Genomic DNA, 13,188 nt, shown 5'->3' on the forward strand with positions numbered 1-13,188 from the left:
CTTAACATTCCGTGGGGGGCTTTGTACTCACAAGTCATCAGGTGACCCGTTGGGGAATTTCCCATAGGATCCAAGTCCATAGTTATCTGGAGATATAATCAGGACAATGGTCACAACCACAGCTGGTACCCCTGGAAGATGGGAAACATCGGTCACACACAGTTCTAATAACCAAAGGTGGTGAGAAGAAAGAATAGAGATCACGTTCTATTTTCTTCTGAAATAGCAGAGACTGGTGAGCTGTGGCTGGCCATCTCCCAGCCTCTCTTACAGCTAGGTGTATGTGGCCACTTGACTAGGTCTTGGCCAATGGAACATGGACAGAAGTGATTTGCTCCACCTCTTGGCCTAGCCCATAAAAACCTCCAGTGAGATTCTCTACTCTTTTCTCCCAAATTCAAAGCGACCTTGGAAGCCCTGTCTTGAGACAGAGTCTCCAGCAGCTTGGCTCCTGAAAAATCACAAGACCAGAGACCCCTCCACTTCTGCTAACTGGACTGCACATGAGTGAGAAATTATCTGCTCCTGACATTTCAGGGTTTGTCTGCTATGGTAGCTAGTGTTAGCCTTAACTTAGACCCATCTGGAATGTAATTTTAAGGGTCAGGTGGCAGGCCAAGTGAAGGACTCCAAAATATATACCAAAGAATCAACCTGTTAGGGTTACCAGCAACTTCTGGAAAATCTTTCATTATGAACCCCAAAGTCCTCAACTGATTATCTGGAACCCGTTGATGGACTGAGATGCCTGACCTGATTGATTTGGGGGTGTTGATTGCCACTACACCGGCTCTCTCACTGGCTCTCCCAGGGCACTTGGGCTAAGAGGAAGCATAATGAAAAGGCTCCTCCCCGCTTAAAGTGACCGTGGGCTGGGAAGGAGTCCGTCTCACCCCTCTACCCCATCACTCCCCACCCCACGCTGACACTTCACACTCTGTGCACACAGACCAGCCTGGCATACAATCTCAAGGCTCTGGTAGATGAAAAACAATTCCTTCTCACAGCCAGGTTGAGCTACCTGGTACCATCTAACATAATATTTCATTTAATTCTTTTGTATTTGTACCTTACGGAGACACTGACATATGGTGACTTCCTAAGTGAGACACCTTCCTAAAAAAATACTGGGGGTGTGGAGCTTTTCCTTGACAAGGGAATCTGACCGTTCAGGATTGTACAAAGAAGACGGAATCCGTGCCCAAGATCAGAGGCAGTGACTTCTTTTTCTGGGAATAAGTGACTTTCTAGAAAGGTGTTGTTCTATTACTCTTCACAAAGATATAATAACAAGCAGGATGACAAGGGAGGTAAAGGGTCTGCAATCCTATTGCATAGGGAATATCTGAAGGAATATTTACATATATTTTTAAATATGTTTTGATGTGGACCATTTTTAAAGTCTTTATTGAATTTGTCACAATATCACTTCTGTTTTTTGTTTTTTGGGTTTTTTTGGCCCGAGGCATGTGGGATCTTAGCTCCCCAACCAGGGATTGAACCTGCACCCCCTGCATTGGAAGGCGAAGTCTTAGCCACTGGACCGCCAGGGAAGTCCTTGAAGGAATATTTAGCCTGAAGAAGAAGAGGGAGCCTGGGAGGGATGGCGGCTATAATACAGTGGAAGGGATATGCATAAGAAATTAGAAAGCCAGCCTCGGCTGTTCTCGAGCTGTGGAAATTAGGGTAAATCACATCATCACTTTGAGCCAGGTTCTTCACGTGGTATTAGCAATAACTGCCTTGCTAACTTCACTGACTTGTCTCCTATGGGGTTACTCGTGTGAAAATACATTGAGAAATAGGGCATTATACATATATATTCCATGTAGATTATCTAAAGGACTCTTTGGCAGAAGAGGTGTCAGCTTTTTTTTTTTTTCCTGAGAGAGCAAAACCAAGACCGCTGGGTGAGTGCCACCAGAGAGCCAAGTGAACTTAATGGAAAAACAGACCTGCAGAGCTTTAGAAGATGGTCATTGGCTGCCTTGTAAGGTATTAAAAACAAGACAACAGGCCCAAAATGGATTCGCTTATGCTAGCCACAGGTCACCAAACTGAGACTTAACTCCATTACAGAGTTAAGTCTTCGGCTCTCCCAGAAATGGAATCTTAAACCAGTCAATCCGAAATCACCTTATCAGCACTAGGTAGGTAACCTGCCTGATAGACCCCTGCCACCCCTGAAGGAAAGTAACCTTGCAATAACCAACCCGCTTTATTGCCCAGAATGACTTCCTTGTTCCCGCTCCCTTCTGACTATAAAAAGTCTTTCACTGAGTACAGCTCCTCAGAGCTCCTTTCTATCTGCTAGATGGGATGCTGCCTGATTCATGAATTGCGAATAAAGCCAGTAAGATCTTTCAAATGTACTCAGTTGAATTTTGTTTTTTAATGAAGGTAATGAGCTCCCCAACAATAGAAAAATTCAAACAGAGGTTAAATTATCTTTAGTCGAGGGTAAGTCAAGTCCAGGAGGCTCCTACATTTGGTGGGGAGTTGAATGAAGAAACCTTCAACATCTTGGGGGCGTCTAAGACTTTGTGATCCACCACTGACAGGTGGCATGATCTGAAATACCGGGCCGGTGTGGTGATGAAGTTACACTAGGTTTTATCTGTGCGTTCTCTCGCTCTGCCCTGCTGAGCACACTGCCGCGCACATGTGTGAATCTGGGAGGTACAGAGCAGAGTGAGGCTGGCTGGAAGCTTGGGGACTGACAGTCTGGCCTCATTATCACCAAGCTAATATTTTCAATTGATTGAGCACCTTCTATGTGCCAGCCCCAGTTCTAGTTACTGGAGATAAAGAGGATTCATAGCCCTAACCTCAGAGTGTTGTGGTCATAACCAATCCAGGGTAAATATACAGGTGTTCTAGAAAGAGACTTGACGAGGTTGCTCTCTGGGCAGTGAAACATGAAAAGGAGGATAAAGCTGTTTTAGAAACCTGCCAAGTATGACCTGCTTCATCAATGTCTCTGATTAAAAATCAAAACACTGGAGAAAAAGCAGAGATAACCCAGGCACTGTGTGAGCAAAAATTATACATACCCCAACCAACAATGCAGAATTTAAGGATGTATTTGCGGATGTAAGTATTAAACACTTTGACAAGGGCCAGGTACATATGGAACGCTTCCAGGCCCATCCAAGTGAATGAGACCAAGAGAAAATAATGCAGAAATATAGCCACTGAAATGCAGAGGCCTCTTATGTCGTACAAAGCAATCCACGAGTCCAAGAGAAACACCAGGTTCAGCAGGAGCAGAGCCGCACACAGCTGGATGAGGATTTTGGAAGGGTAATCCCTCCGGATCTTTCTAAAAGGAAAGCACAAAACAAGAATTAGCATCACAATCTGCCAACGTTTATGTGAACATATCTGTGTTCTAAGCAATTTATTTTTATTTTTTGGTAAATGTCTATATGTATAAATTTCCTCTCTTTGAGCGTGGGTGTGTATGTGTGTGTGGGGGGGGGAGGCATTAAAGCCAACGATAACAACAAAGGAAAAATCGAAACCGAATCATCTGTGATAACCATATGGAAAATTCATGTTTATATTTCTGTGGAACCTTTTAATACATGCCGACTATTGACCCATCCTTTCAAATAGTTTGTAGTGGAATCTTCTGAGCACCCACCTCCATTTCTCCCAAACTACTTCTAGAAGCATTGTGCTGCTTCTCATACAATAGGCTCCTCTATTCAGATCTTCAAAAAGCCAGATTCTCCTGTTATCTTATGTTAGTAGTTAAAATGAGATCATGGAAAGAAGAGTTCAAACTATAGCTAAATGAAACAGCCATAGGAAAATACAGCTAACTGATGACATGTACATGTTTATGTGTGTGAAATTACATCTGGTGAGATCATTCTGAGTAATGGTTGGCCTTATAGTAATTTAGTCTCATTAATCATATTTCCAAAGGTCCACTAGAAGATCTGTAGTCACAGCTGGGCCCTAAGTATGGCACTAAAAGTAAATTTGTGCATTTCCTGATCAGTGTCCAAAATCTAAATCCCAGAACTTACATATTATTTCATTTAGTTAATGCAATAAAAGTGCCTATATTTCTTTTCCGACAAAATTTATTGGAATCCCCCCCAGAAGTGACCAAAGGGACCCTTCTGATAAGCCAAGGAGATGCTGTCATTTGGAATGTCATTCTTGCTTTGACCTACAAAGCCACACTCATTGAGTATCTGTATTTTTCAGTGACACTTGATACCCTTTATTCTTCTTCATCCCCACACCCGTTAATGCATTTAATCTTTTGTGTTTGCTCAGTATTATTTAGAAACTTAACATATTAAACACAGTTCTTGTGCTGTACATGGAGCTACGGTCTATTTCACATTGTAAGCTCTTGGGTTTCGGGGTCTGCATCCATCTTTCATTTCTCACTTAATGTCAGCTAGGTACCAGGCATCATTTTAGGGTACAAGGATGATTAAGACACAACCCCTGCCTTCAGTGAGTGCACAAACTAGTGGAAGGAAGGAAGTGTATAAACCAAAAAGTCCCATGAAGTTTTACATATAGGTGGCCCCACTAGATGGGTGGACAGGATAAGCTAGGCCAAGGAGCATGCTTAATTAATACACTTTGGCAATTGAGGTGCTATGTCATATAATCCAAGTTTCCAGTTGTGGATACTCACTCAAAGGCTATGTAGGTTACAAGAGTAACTGACAAAAAAATTGATGAAAGCCCACAACCAATATAGGTGATAAATGTCAGGGCCATTATCTGAGCCGGTGGCAAGGATGTTCGAGACAAGTCCTGGAAAATAAAATATTGCTTTCAAGACCAAATATTTTAAAATAAATAACAGAGTCATAATTTACATTTATTGGGTATTCAGGTACCCGACCATAGTTCGTTCAACAAACCTACAAGATAGGTGCAATTATTATCATCATGTAAAGATAATAAAACTGAGGCCCAGAGAGGTTAAGTAATTTGCCCAGGGTCACAGAGCTACAAAGTAGAGGAGCCAGGATCCAAATTCAGGTCTGGCTGACTCCAAAGCCCATGTACTTGATCACTGCATTATGGTGCACTGGAAAAGCACCAGGCTAGAAGCCAAAAGACTTGAATTTGGCTTCCGGCTCTTATATTTCTTAGTTCTGTGACTGTGGACAATTACCTAACAAGTGAGTCTTAATTCTGACTTCATTAAAATGAAAATAACAACTCCCTATTCTACCTATCTTGCTGGATTTTTGTGAAGATCAAATAAAATAATTTATGTCAAATGTTTTATAAAATTTTAAAGTACATTACAAACTATTTTTATTACTCATTTTAATCTGAATTCCCTAGTCCTCTTATAGCTATCTTAAAAAGAAAAACTTAAATGTAAAAATAGAATGCGAAAAAATACTTCTATGTTCAAGTATTTTCCTTCAAGTACACTTGCTTATTAGAAGAGTCATTTCATTGGTCTATAACTTTGCCACAATATCATGAAATCTGCTGATCTACCAAAGTTATCCATCAGATTAGACATCATGGTATGATGTCAGCTAACCCTCAGACCCAAATCTAAGGCCAGGTAGAGTGGGGATATTACCAGTAGGACGCCGAAGCTTGTAAGGTGGCTGCAGGTACAGGTGGTTTCATTTAGCCTCCTGTCTTTGACAGAGCAGCCATCAGATGACCAGCCTCCTCTGCCACCTGTTGGCATTGGAAAGAGTGTCTGCCCCATCAGCAAAGCCAATGCACCAATCACTGCTCCTCCCTCATTGCTCCCCCTCCCCCTCCCACTCAAGACTTTGAAAAAGTTATGTCTGGAACCTACCGTTTCTGCCCAAGTCCCAAAATACACATCTCACTGTTAAGTCATCCTGTAACAGAAAGATAAACTACAAATAATTAATTCACAGAACTGAAAAAACTGGAAAGCGATTAGAAAAAAAACGATATTTTAAAATTTTAGAATCTCATTCCCGATTTTAGGAGAGTTCTTATTTTACACTGGTCTCTAGAAGCAAGTGAGTCTCATATAGGTCAGCACTTAAACTCAGCAATCGTGCATAGGAATCACCTTGAGGCCTTGCTAAAAGGCACATTCTGATTCAGTGGGTCTGGCGTGGGGCCTGAGAGTCTGCATTTCTAGCAAGTTCCCAGGTGATGCTGATGCTGCAGGTCTGCAAACCACACTTTGAACAGCGAGGTCATAGATGATGCTCAATGTGAACTGAACTAAGATGCTTTCTCTTTGGAGGTGAGAATCAGACCTGTAGCCGCAGATATAAAGCACTGAAAACTGGCAATAAGAGCTTGCTTTTTACACTGCTCCTTCTTGGAAATTAGGAGGGCAGTTATTAGGCATGCTAAAACCCAGCGGAGTGACTATGTGATTCTAGTCTTACACACTGCCCTAACTGGGTCTAAGGTTCTGCTGAATCTACTTTTTTCAGGCAAAGTCTTACAGGCATAGTTTGCATGAGGTGTTCTGGTCAATGAACAGACCAGACAGGCCCCTCCCACCTGGCTCCGGTGGATGTGCTTTAATGTAACCGTCACGTTTCTTGTCAAATTCTTGACTGTCAGGTTCGCCACGCTCGAGGAAATGACATAGCTGATCAGAGAGAGGTTCTCCAAGGCAGGGTCCTAGCACACCAAAGAATCAACAAGATGGCAAGGGAAAATGAAATGTTATCAGAGAATTTTAGAGCTAGAAGGGACCCTAAGGACTATTTAGTCCACATTGTTTATTTTACTACCTAGGTCAGGAATTCAGGGGCAGGGAGTAAAGTGACTTTCCCAAGGACCATAATGAGAAGCAGAGCTTATTCCACTATACAATGCTCTAAATGCTGAGTTAAATTTCACAGATTGACACAACGAGACCCTCGTGAATCTTAAAGGGAACATGACATTAAGCCATTTAAGCTGTGTGTTCCTGAGCAAGTTACTTAACCTCTCTGTGCCTCCATAGCCTCATCTGTAAAACTGGGATAATAGTTCAGTAGTTCCTCCCTCATGATGTTGTTGAGAGGATTAGAGTTAACATTTCTAAGTGCTTATGATACTGCGCGGCAGTTGATAAATGCTATGTGAGTGTCAGTTATTGTTATTTATCCTCAGCAGCATCATTAGGTCCTGTTTATACATAAACTACAGCTTTTCAGCAATTCATTTGACTTATACCAGGCTTAAGAATATGTGAGGATTAAAAGAAATAAAACTCCCCCAGTCTCCCCCAAAACCTAAACCAAAAGCAATTAGAGGCAACTTTACCTGAAACAGGGCAGGTGTTTCAAAAAAGTTGAACTGCACCCTGGAAGCCAGCTCCACATCATTAGCTGGCAAATTACTCATCAGCGATGAAGGCACAGTAATAACACCAATACTATTCTCAGGAGCCTGAGTTTCCAGAGAAACCTGAAAATCAAGTAAAAGATCATAAGGATGTCTGGGGCTAGTATAATGAAGAGATGGAAAACACAACACCTAATTAAGACGGAGGATCCTGTAAGGGCATTTATTTGTGGTGTCTCTATGTACAATTGGTTCTTCTTGTTTCTCTGATTGCTATGAAATTAGAGGATGTGTAATAGGGAGATGAGGCCTCGGAGCAGGAAAGGAAACATTTTAAGGATAAAGGATATACAGAAACAGTCAGAAAGTGCAGGATACTATATGTCAATTATATCTCAATAAAGCTGGGGTGGGAAGGGAGAAAGTTCAGGATAACTGCAGAGCCCAGGGAGACCACAGCAGCAGACACACCAACTTGGTGACCTGTTAGGGCAAAGTCATCATAGAACCACATGCACTAAACTTGTAAAGGGAAGACTATACAAATTAAGTTTAAAGGCAAGACTTGGTTTTACTTGCATGTTTCCAGCCCCCAATCCCTCTAATAGAAAACACTAGAAGCAGGATTGATATACTGCACCACTATTCACACCAGTGTAGTCGTAACACTTGTTAAAATATTGAAATGGGGACTTCCCTGGTGGTGCAATGGTTAAGAATCTGCCTGCCAATGCAGGGGACATGGGTTCGAGCCCTGGTTCGGGAAGATTCCACACGTGACAGAGCAACTAAGCCCGTGCGCCACAACTACTGAGCCTGCGCTCTAGAGCACACAAGCCACAACTACTGAAGCCCACGTGCCTACAGCCCGTGCTCCACAACAAGAGAAGCCACCGCAATGAGAAGCCCGCGCACCGCAACGAAGAGGAGCCCCCGCTTGCCGCAACTAGAGAAAGCCCACGCGCAGCAATGAAGACCCAATGCAGCCAAAAATAAATAAATAAATTTATATATAAAAAAAAATACTGAAATGGGTTGAAAAGTAGCTGGTACCAAATGTAAAATAGATAGCTAGTGGGAAGCAGCCGCATACCACAGGGAGATCAGTTCGGTGCTTTGTGACCACCTAGAGGGGTGGGATAGGGAGGGTGGGAGGGAGACGCAAGAGGGAGGGCATATGGGGATATATGTATATGTACAGCTGATTCACTTTGTTATACAGCAGAAACTAACACACCACTGTAAAGCAATTATACTCCAATAAAGATGTTAAAAGGAAAAAAAAAGAAAAAGCAATGTAGCCGGTGTCTCTGCTCTCTCCCAACTGCCTAGAACCCGCTCGCTGGACACCTCCCCGACTTGACTGCCCCCCCAAACTTCCACAAGCCAGCTGCTAAAGGGTTAACACTGGGCGCAACGAGGGCCTCTGAGATCCTGCTCCAGCCAAGACCAATGTCCTTTTTTTTGATTCTGTGGCGCTCCATTGTTCTAGATGTTAAATATTTTGAATATCACCCCTGAGTATAGCAGTAATTGCCTCAATCATGAAGTACACAAGGACTATAATCAAATACAAAAAAAGGTCTTTTCCACAATAAATTAGGATGTACCTGAAGATTTGCAGGGTCTTGGGCAGCAAAAGTAGTTGTGTCAAAATTACTGGCATTCACTCTGATCACAGCCAGAGCCAAAGAAGGGGAGGTCAGACTTATGGTCTTGGTTGAAAAATTCAGCTGTAAGCCAATGTCATCCACTACTTTTAGCAATCTGTAAAGAGAAGTAGCCGTTCAAATTCAGCACTCCCACTTTGTTTTCCCCAGTCTAAGCAGAATATAGAGTAGAAACTTAACAAGTCATCATGAACCTCGTACGTGGGAGAAAAATACTTGGCTTTAATTAATCATATAGAAGCATCATTATCATTAGAGGGTCCCCTCTCATGACCACATCAGTTTGCTAAGTCATACCTTTGGGCCAAAGGGGCCAGCAAGGTGGGCGGGGAATGAAGGAGTTTGCTGACTTGGTTTATCATTTGTCCTGCGAGGTTAGGCTCCAAGCTGCCTAAGGAAAGAAGCTTCTCCATCCGGGACACTTGGTTCTCAAGCTCAGAAACACTGACGCTGCTGGTGTGAACAATTTCTATAACAGAGAGCCAAATCACTTTATGAACACATAATGGAAAAATCACTAATAAAGAAACACACACAGACTCTGTGACCTAGCAAACCCACTCCTAGGTATTTGCCCCAAGGAGATGAAAACCTGTCTTAAGAAGACATGTTCATAAATGTTGATAGTAGCCTCTTTCATAATAGTCCCAAACTAGAAACAACCCAAATGTCCATCAACTGGAGAGTGAGGAAACAAACTGTGGTCCATCCATACAGTGGACTATTATTCAGTAATAAAAATGAATGAACTGCTGATAAATGCAACAACATGGACAGGTCTCCAAGAGTCCAATGTATTATGTTACATGAAAGAAGCCAGACTCAAAAGGCTACATACTGTATGATTCTCTTCATATGACATTCCAGAAAAACTGAAAGCATAGGGAAACAAAACAGATCAGTGGTACCCAGAGGCTTGGGGTAGTGGGTAGGAGTTGACTACAAAGGGACACGAGGGAACTTTGGGGATAGTGGAAATGTTATATATCATGATGGTGGTTACATGACTGTGGGCATTTATCCAACCTCGTAGAACTATAAAAATTTCATTCATCTATAGAACTGGATGAATTTTATTGTAGGTAAATTATACTTCAAGAAACCTAACTAAAAAAAAATGTAAAAGCACATTAGTGTATTTAGTGTATAGTTGTATACGCATAAATATACATGTATTTAATTTATAGCATGAATACAGAACTTTATGTCGGTAACTAAAAGCTCTTTTTGTGGAAAGGAGAATATTATGAAATTAACAGCTGGACTACCAGCTGTAAGCCTGATTTTTAGTAGTGTTTTTAATTGGGATACAATGATATAAACCTGTCTAACAACAAAGAAGTCTCTCTTTTAATTTTATTGAAGTATAGTTGATTTACAATGTTGTGTTAATTTCTGCTGTACAGCAAAGTGATTCAGTTTTATATATATATTCTTTTTCATATTCTTTTCCATTATGGTTTATCACAGGATATTGAATATAGTTCCCTGTACTATATACAGTACGACGTTGTTTATCCATTCTATATATACTAGTTTGCATCTGCTAATCCCAAACTCCCAATCCTTCCCTCCCCTACCCCTCTCCCCCTTGGCAACCACAAGTCTGTTCTCTATGTCTTGTGTGTCTGTTTCTGTTTCGTAGATAAGTTCATTTGTGTCATTTTAGACTCCACATATAAATGATATCATATGGCATTTGTCCTTCTCTTTCTGACTTACTTCGCTTAGTATGATAATCTCTAGGTCCATCCATGTCGCTGCAAATGGCATTACTTCATTCTTTTTTTTTTTTTAATTTTTATTTATTTTTTGGCTGCGTTGGGTCTTTGTTGCTGTGCGCGGGCTTTCTCTAGTTGCGGTGTGCGGGCTCAGTAGTTGTGGCACACGGGCCCTAAAGTGCGTGGGCTTCAGTAGTTGCAGCGTGTGGGCTCTAGGGCACGTGGGGTTCAGTAGTTGTGGCACATGGGCTCAGTAGTTGTGGCTCGCGGGCTCTAGAGCGCAGGCTCAGTAGTTGTGCACGGGCTTAGTTGCTCGGCAGCATGTGGGATCTTCCCAGTCCAGGGATCGAACCTGTGTCCCCTGCATTGGCAGGAGGATTCTTAACCACTGCGCCACCAGGGAAGTCCTATTTCATTCTTTTTAATAGCTGAGTAATATTCCATTGTATGTATATGTATAAAACACATATATATATAAAACATATCTTCTTTATCCATTCATCTGTCGATGGACATTTAGGTTGTTAACATGTCTCGGCTATTGTAAATAGTGCTATGAACACAGGGGGTGCATGTATCTTTTCAAATTTTAGTTTTGTCTTTGTATATGCCCAGGAGTGGGATTGCTGGATCATATGGCAACTCTATTTTCAGTTTTTTGAGGAACCTCCATACTGTTCTCCATAGTGGCTGCACCAATTACATCCCCACCAACAGTGTAGGAGGGTTCCCTTTTCTCCACACCCTCCCCAGCATTTATTATTTGTAGACTTTTTAATGATGGCCATTCTGACCGGTGTGAGGTGGTACCTCACTACAGTTTTGATTTGCATTTCCCTAATAATTAGCGATGATGAGCATCTTTTCATGTGCCTATTGGCCACCTGTATGTCTTCTAACAAAGAAGTCTCTTAATTTCACCACCTAACGTCCTATTTCTTATTTTGCATATTCCCTTCTAATCTTTATCCACTTGTTATAACTTACTATTACAAACATGGTGTGCAAACTATTTACTGTCACGTTATTTTCACTTCACTCAAGACTTGAAAAATGCCCCAAGTTTCTGTCTAGCTGTTCTTATGTACAGCTGCGTAATAGACATTTTGTTGAGGTGGCATATCATATTTCATCATTCCTCTCTTGTGGAATTCAAAAACATCTCCAGTCATTTGGCTCCAAATCTCCTGGGGATGCTTGCCGGGGGCAGAGGAGGCAGGACCACAACTCGAGCTCCGACCTCATGTCGCCAAGAAGTTGGCTTTGCCTCCCACCCTCCAAATTCTAGAGGAAGGCCTACTTCTTACTCACTGGCTTGAAACTCCAGAGAGCATCCAGAATTCTCTCTGCTTCTTTCCCTCTTCCCTTTATCTTTTTACCCCTAAGCCTACTTTGTGTCCGGGGAGCCCCGTGCAGTTTCTATGGCATTCTCATGTCCGCCATGGTTCCAAACCTATGAGGTTAGTGAGACTATTTCCATCTTGAGGTAGAGCAGGCTAAGTTAGGAGGAGCTAAATGGCTTATTCTGGATCCCACCGCCTGTGAGGGCCTGGGCAGACCCACCCCTAGGTCTTCTGAATTCTCTTCTCCTCCTCACGGCTACTTTGGCTCAGTCCCAGCTCTGGCACTCTGTGACTGACTGGTTTTCAGGAACATCAATGTTTTCTTTTGTCTTCTGTCTAAATGGAGTTAGTGTGTTTAATAGTTCAAAATCTTTCTCTTCAGAACGTTGAAAACAGTGACCCAACAACCTTTTGTAGGAGAAAGAAACCTATAAAATAACTCATCTTGATAAAATGAGATCTGTGTTTGCCTCAGAGCTATTTCTCTTGGCCAAACAATCAAACTCAGCCATATCTATGTTCTAAGAATGCCCAAAGGAAAGCTCTCAAAATCAAGTAGACATCATAAAAGCAAAGGCTTAACGTGGTTTCATTACAGGTACTTTGATTCGGCAGGCTGGCTGCTGGGTTCACGTGACCAGAATTACAACAAACGTGGGAGCAGCGCTGCTCCTCATATTTACCTGTCTTGTCAGGAGGTGTGCTGGTCGTGTTGACATTCACGGGGGCAGACGTGGTGGGAGAGGGAGGTAAGGATTTCACAGGTGGCAGGGTGTGGGAAAGATCAGTTGGAGGCACAGGGGAAGAGATAGTTCCAGACTCGGGGAGCATATCAATGGCAGGGCTGGAAGCTATGGGAGCTGAAGGCTGGGGAGAAGGAAGGGGAATCACCCCTGTTGGAGAGTGAGGGCTCTGGATTACAGGTGGATGAGCTAGAGGCTCAGCAAAAGAGAAGGCACTGGAGGTCTGGGACACAATGGTGGCCTGAGGAGCAACTGGGATGGAATTGCTGGAAGAAGAAAATGGTGGACCACGTGGATGACCAGCAAGACACACAACGGGATCCTGCAGGTCACTAAAGGAAAGAATCAGAGAGATGCACGTGAGACACGAATGAGCTCCAGAGGCTAATCTCTTCTTCTGGCAACCATCTGACACCACCACGGTGACATGGCTCCA

At 42.5% G+C, this 13,188-nt stretch overlaps 1 protein-coding gene across 15 annotated transcripts in view; it reads right to left on the reverse strand.

Moving 5' to 3' along the window:
- The window catches only part of ADGRG2 (adhesion G protein-coupled receptor G2), a 142,415-nt gene that overhangs the window by 11,112 nt on the left and 118,115 nt on the right, over positions 1 to 13,188 (reverse strand). For all 15 annotated transcript variants that reach the window (XM_036840816.1, XM_036840815.1, XM_036840813.1 and 12 more), the window contains 10 exons: positions 12,693 to 13,084; positions 9,243 to 9,414; positions 8,886 to 9,042; positions 7,255 to 7,398; positions 6,502 to 6,624; positions 5,810 to 5,855; positions 5,582 to 5,685; positions 4,667 to 4,788; positions 3,054 to 3,322; positions 32 to 131 (listed from right to left, as the gene is read on the reverse strand). In XM_036840816.1, the coding sequence (XP_036696711.1) occupies positions 32 to 131; positions 3,054 to 3,322; positions 4,667 to 4,788; positions 5,582 to 5,685; positions 5,810 to 5,855; positions 6,502 to 6,624; positions 7,255 to 7,398; positions 8,886 to 9,042; positions 9,243 to 9,414; positions 12,693 to 13,084 (1,629 nt within the window). The remainder of the gene's footprint in view (positions 1 to 31; positions 132 to 3,053; positions 3,323 to 4,666; positions 4,789 to 5,581; positions 5,686 to 5,809; positions 5,856 to 6,501; positions 6,625 to 7,254; positions 7,399 to 8,885; positions 9,043 to 9,242; positions 9,415 to 12,692; positions 13,085 to 13,188) is intronic.

Source organism: Balaenoptera musculus, chromosome X (genome assembly GCF_009873245.2).
Source record: "Balaenoptera musculus isolate JJ_BM4_2016_0621 chromosome X, mBalMus1.pri.v3, whole genome shotgun sequence".
NCBI lineage: Eukaryota > Metazoa > Chordata > Mammalia > Artiodactyla > Balaenopteridae > Balaenoptera > Balaenoptera musculus.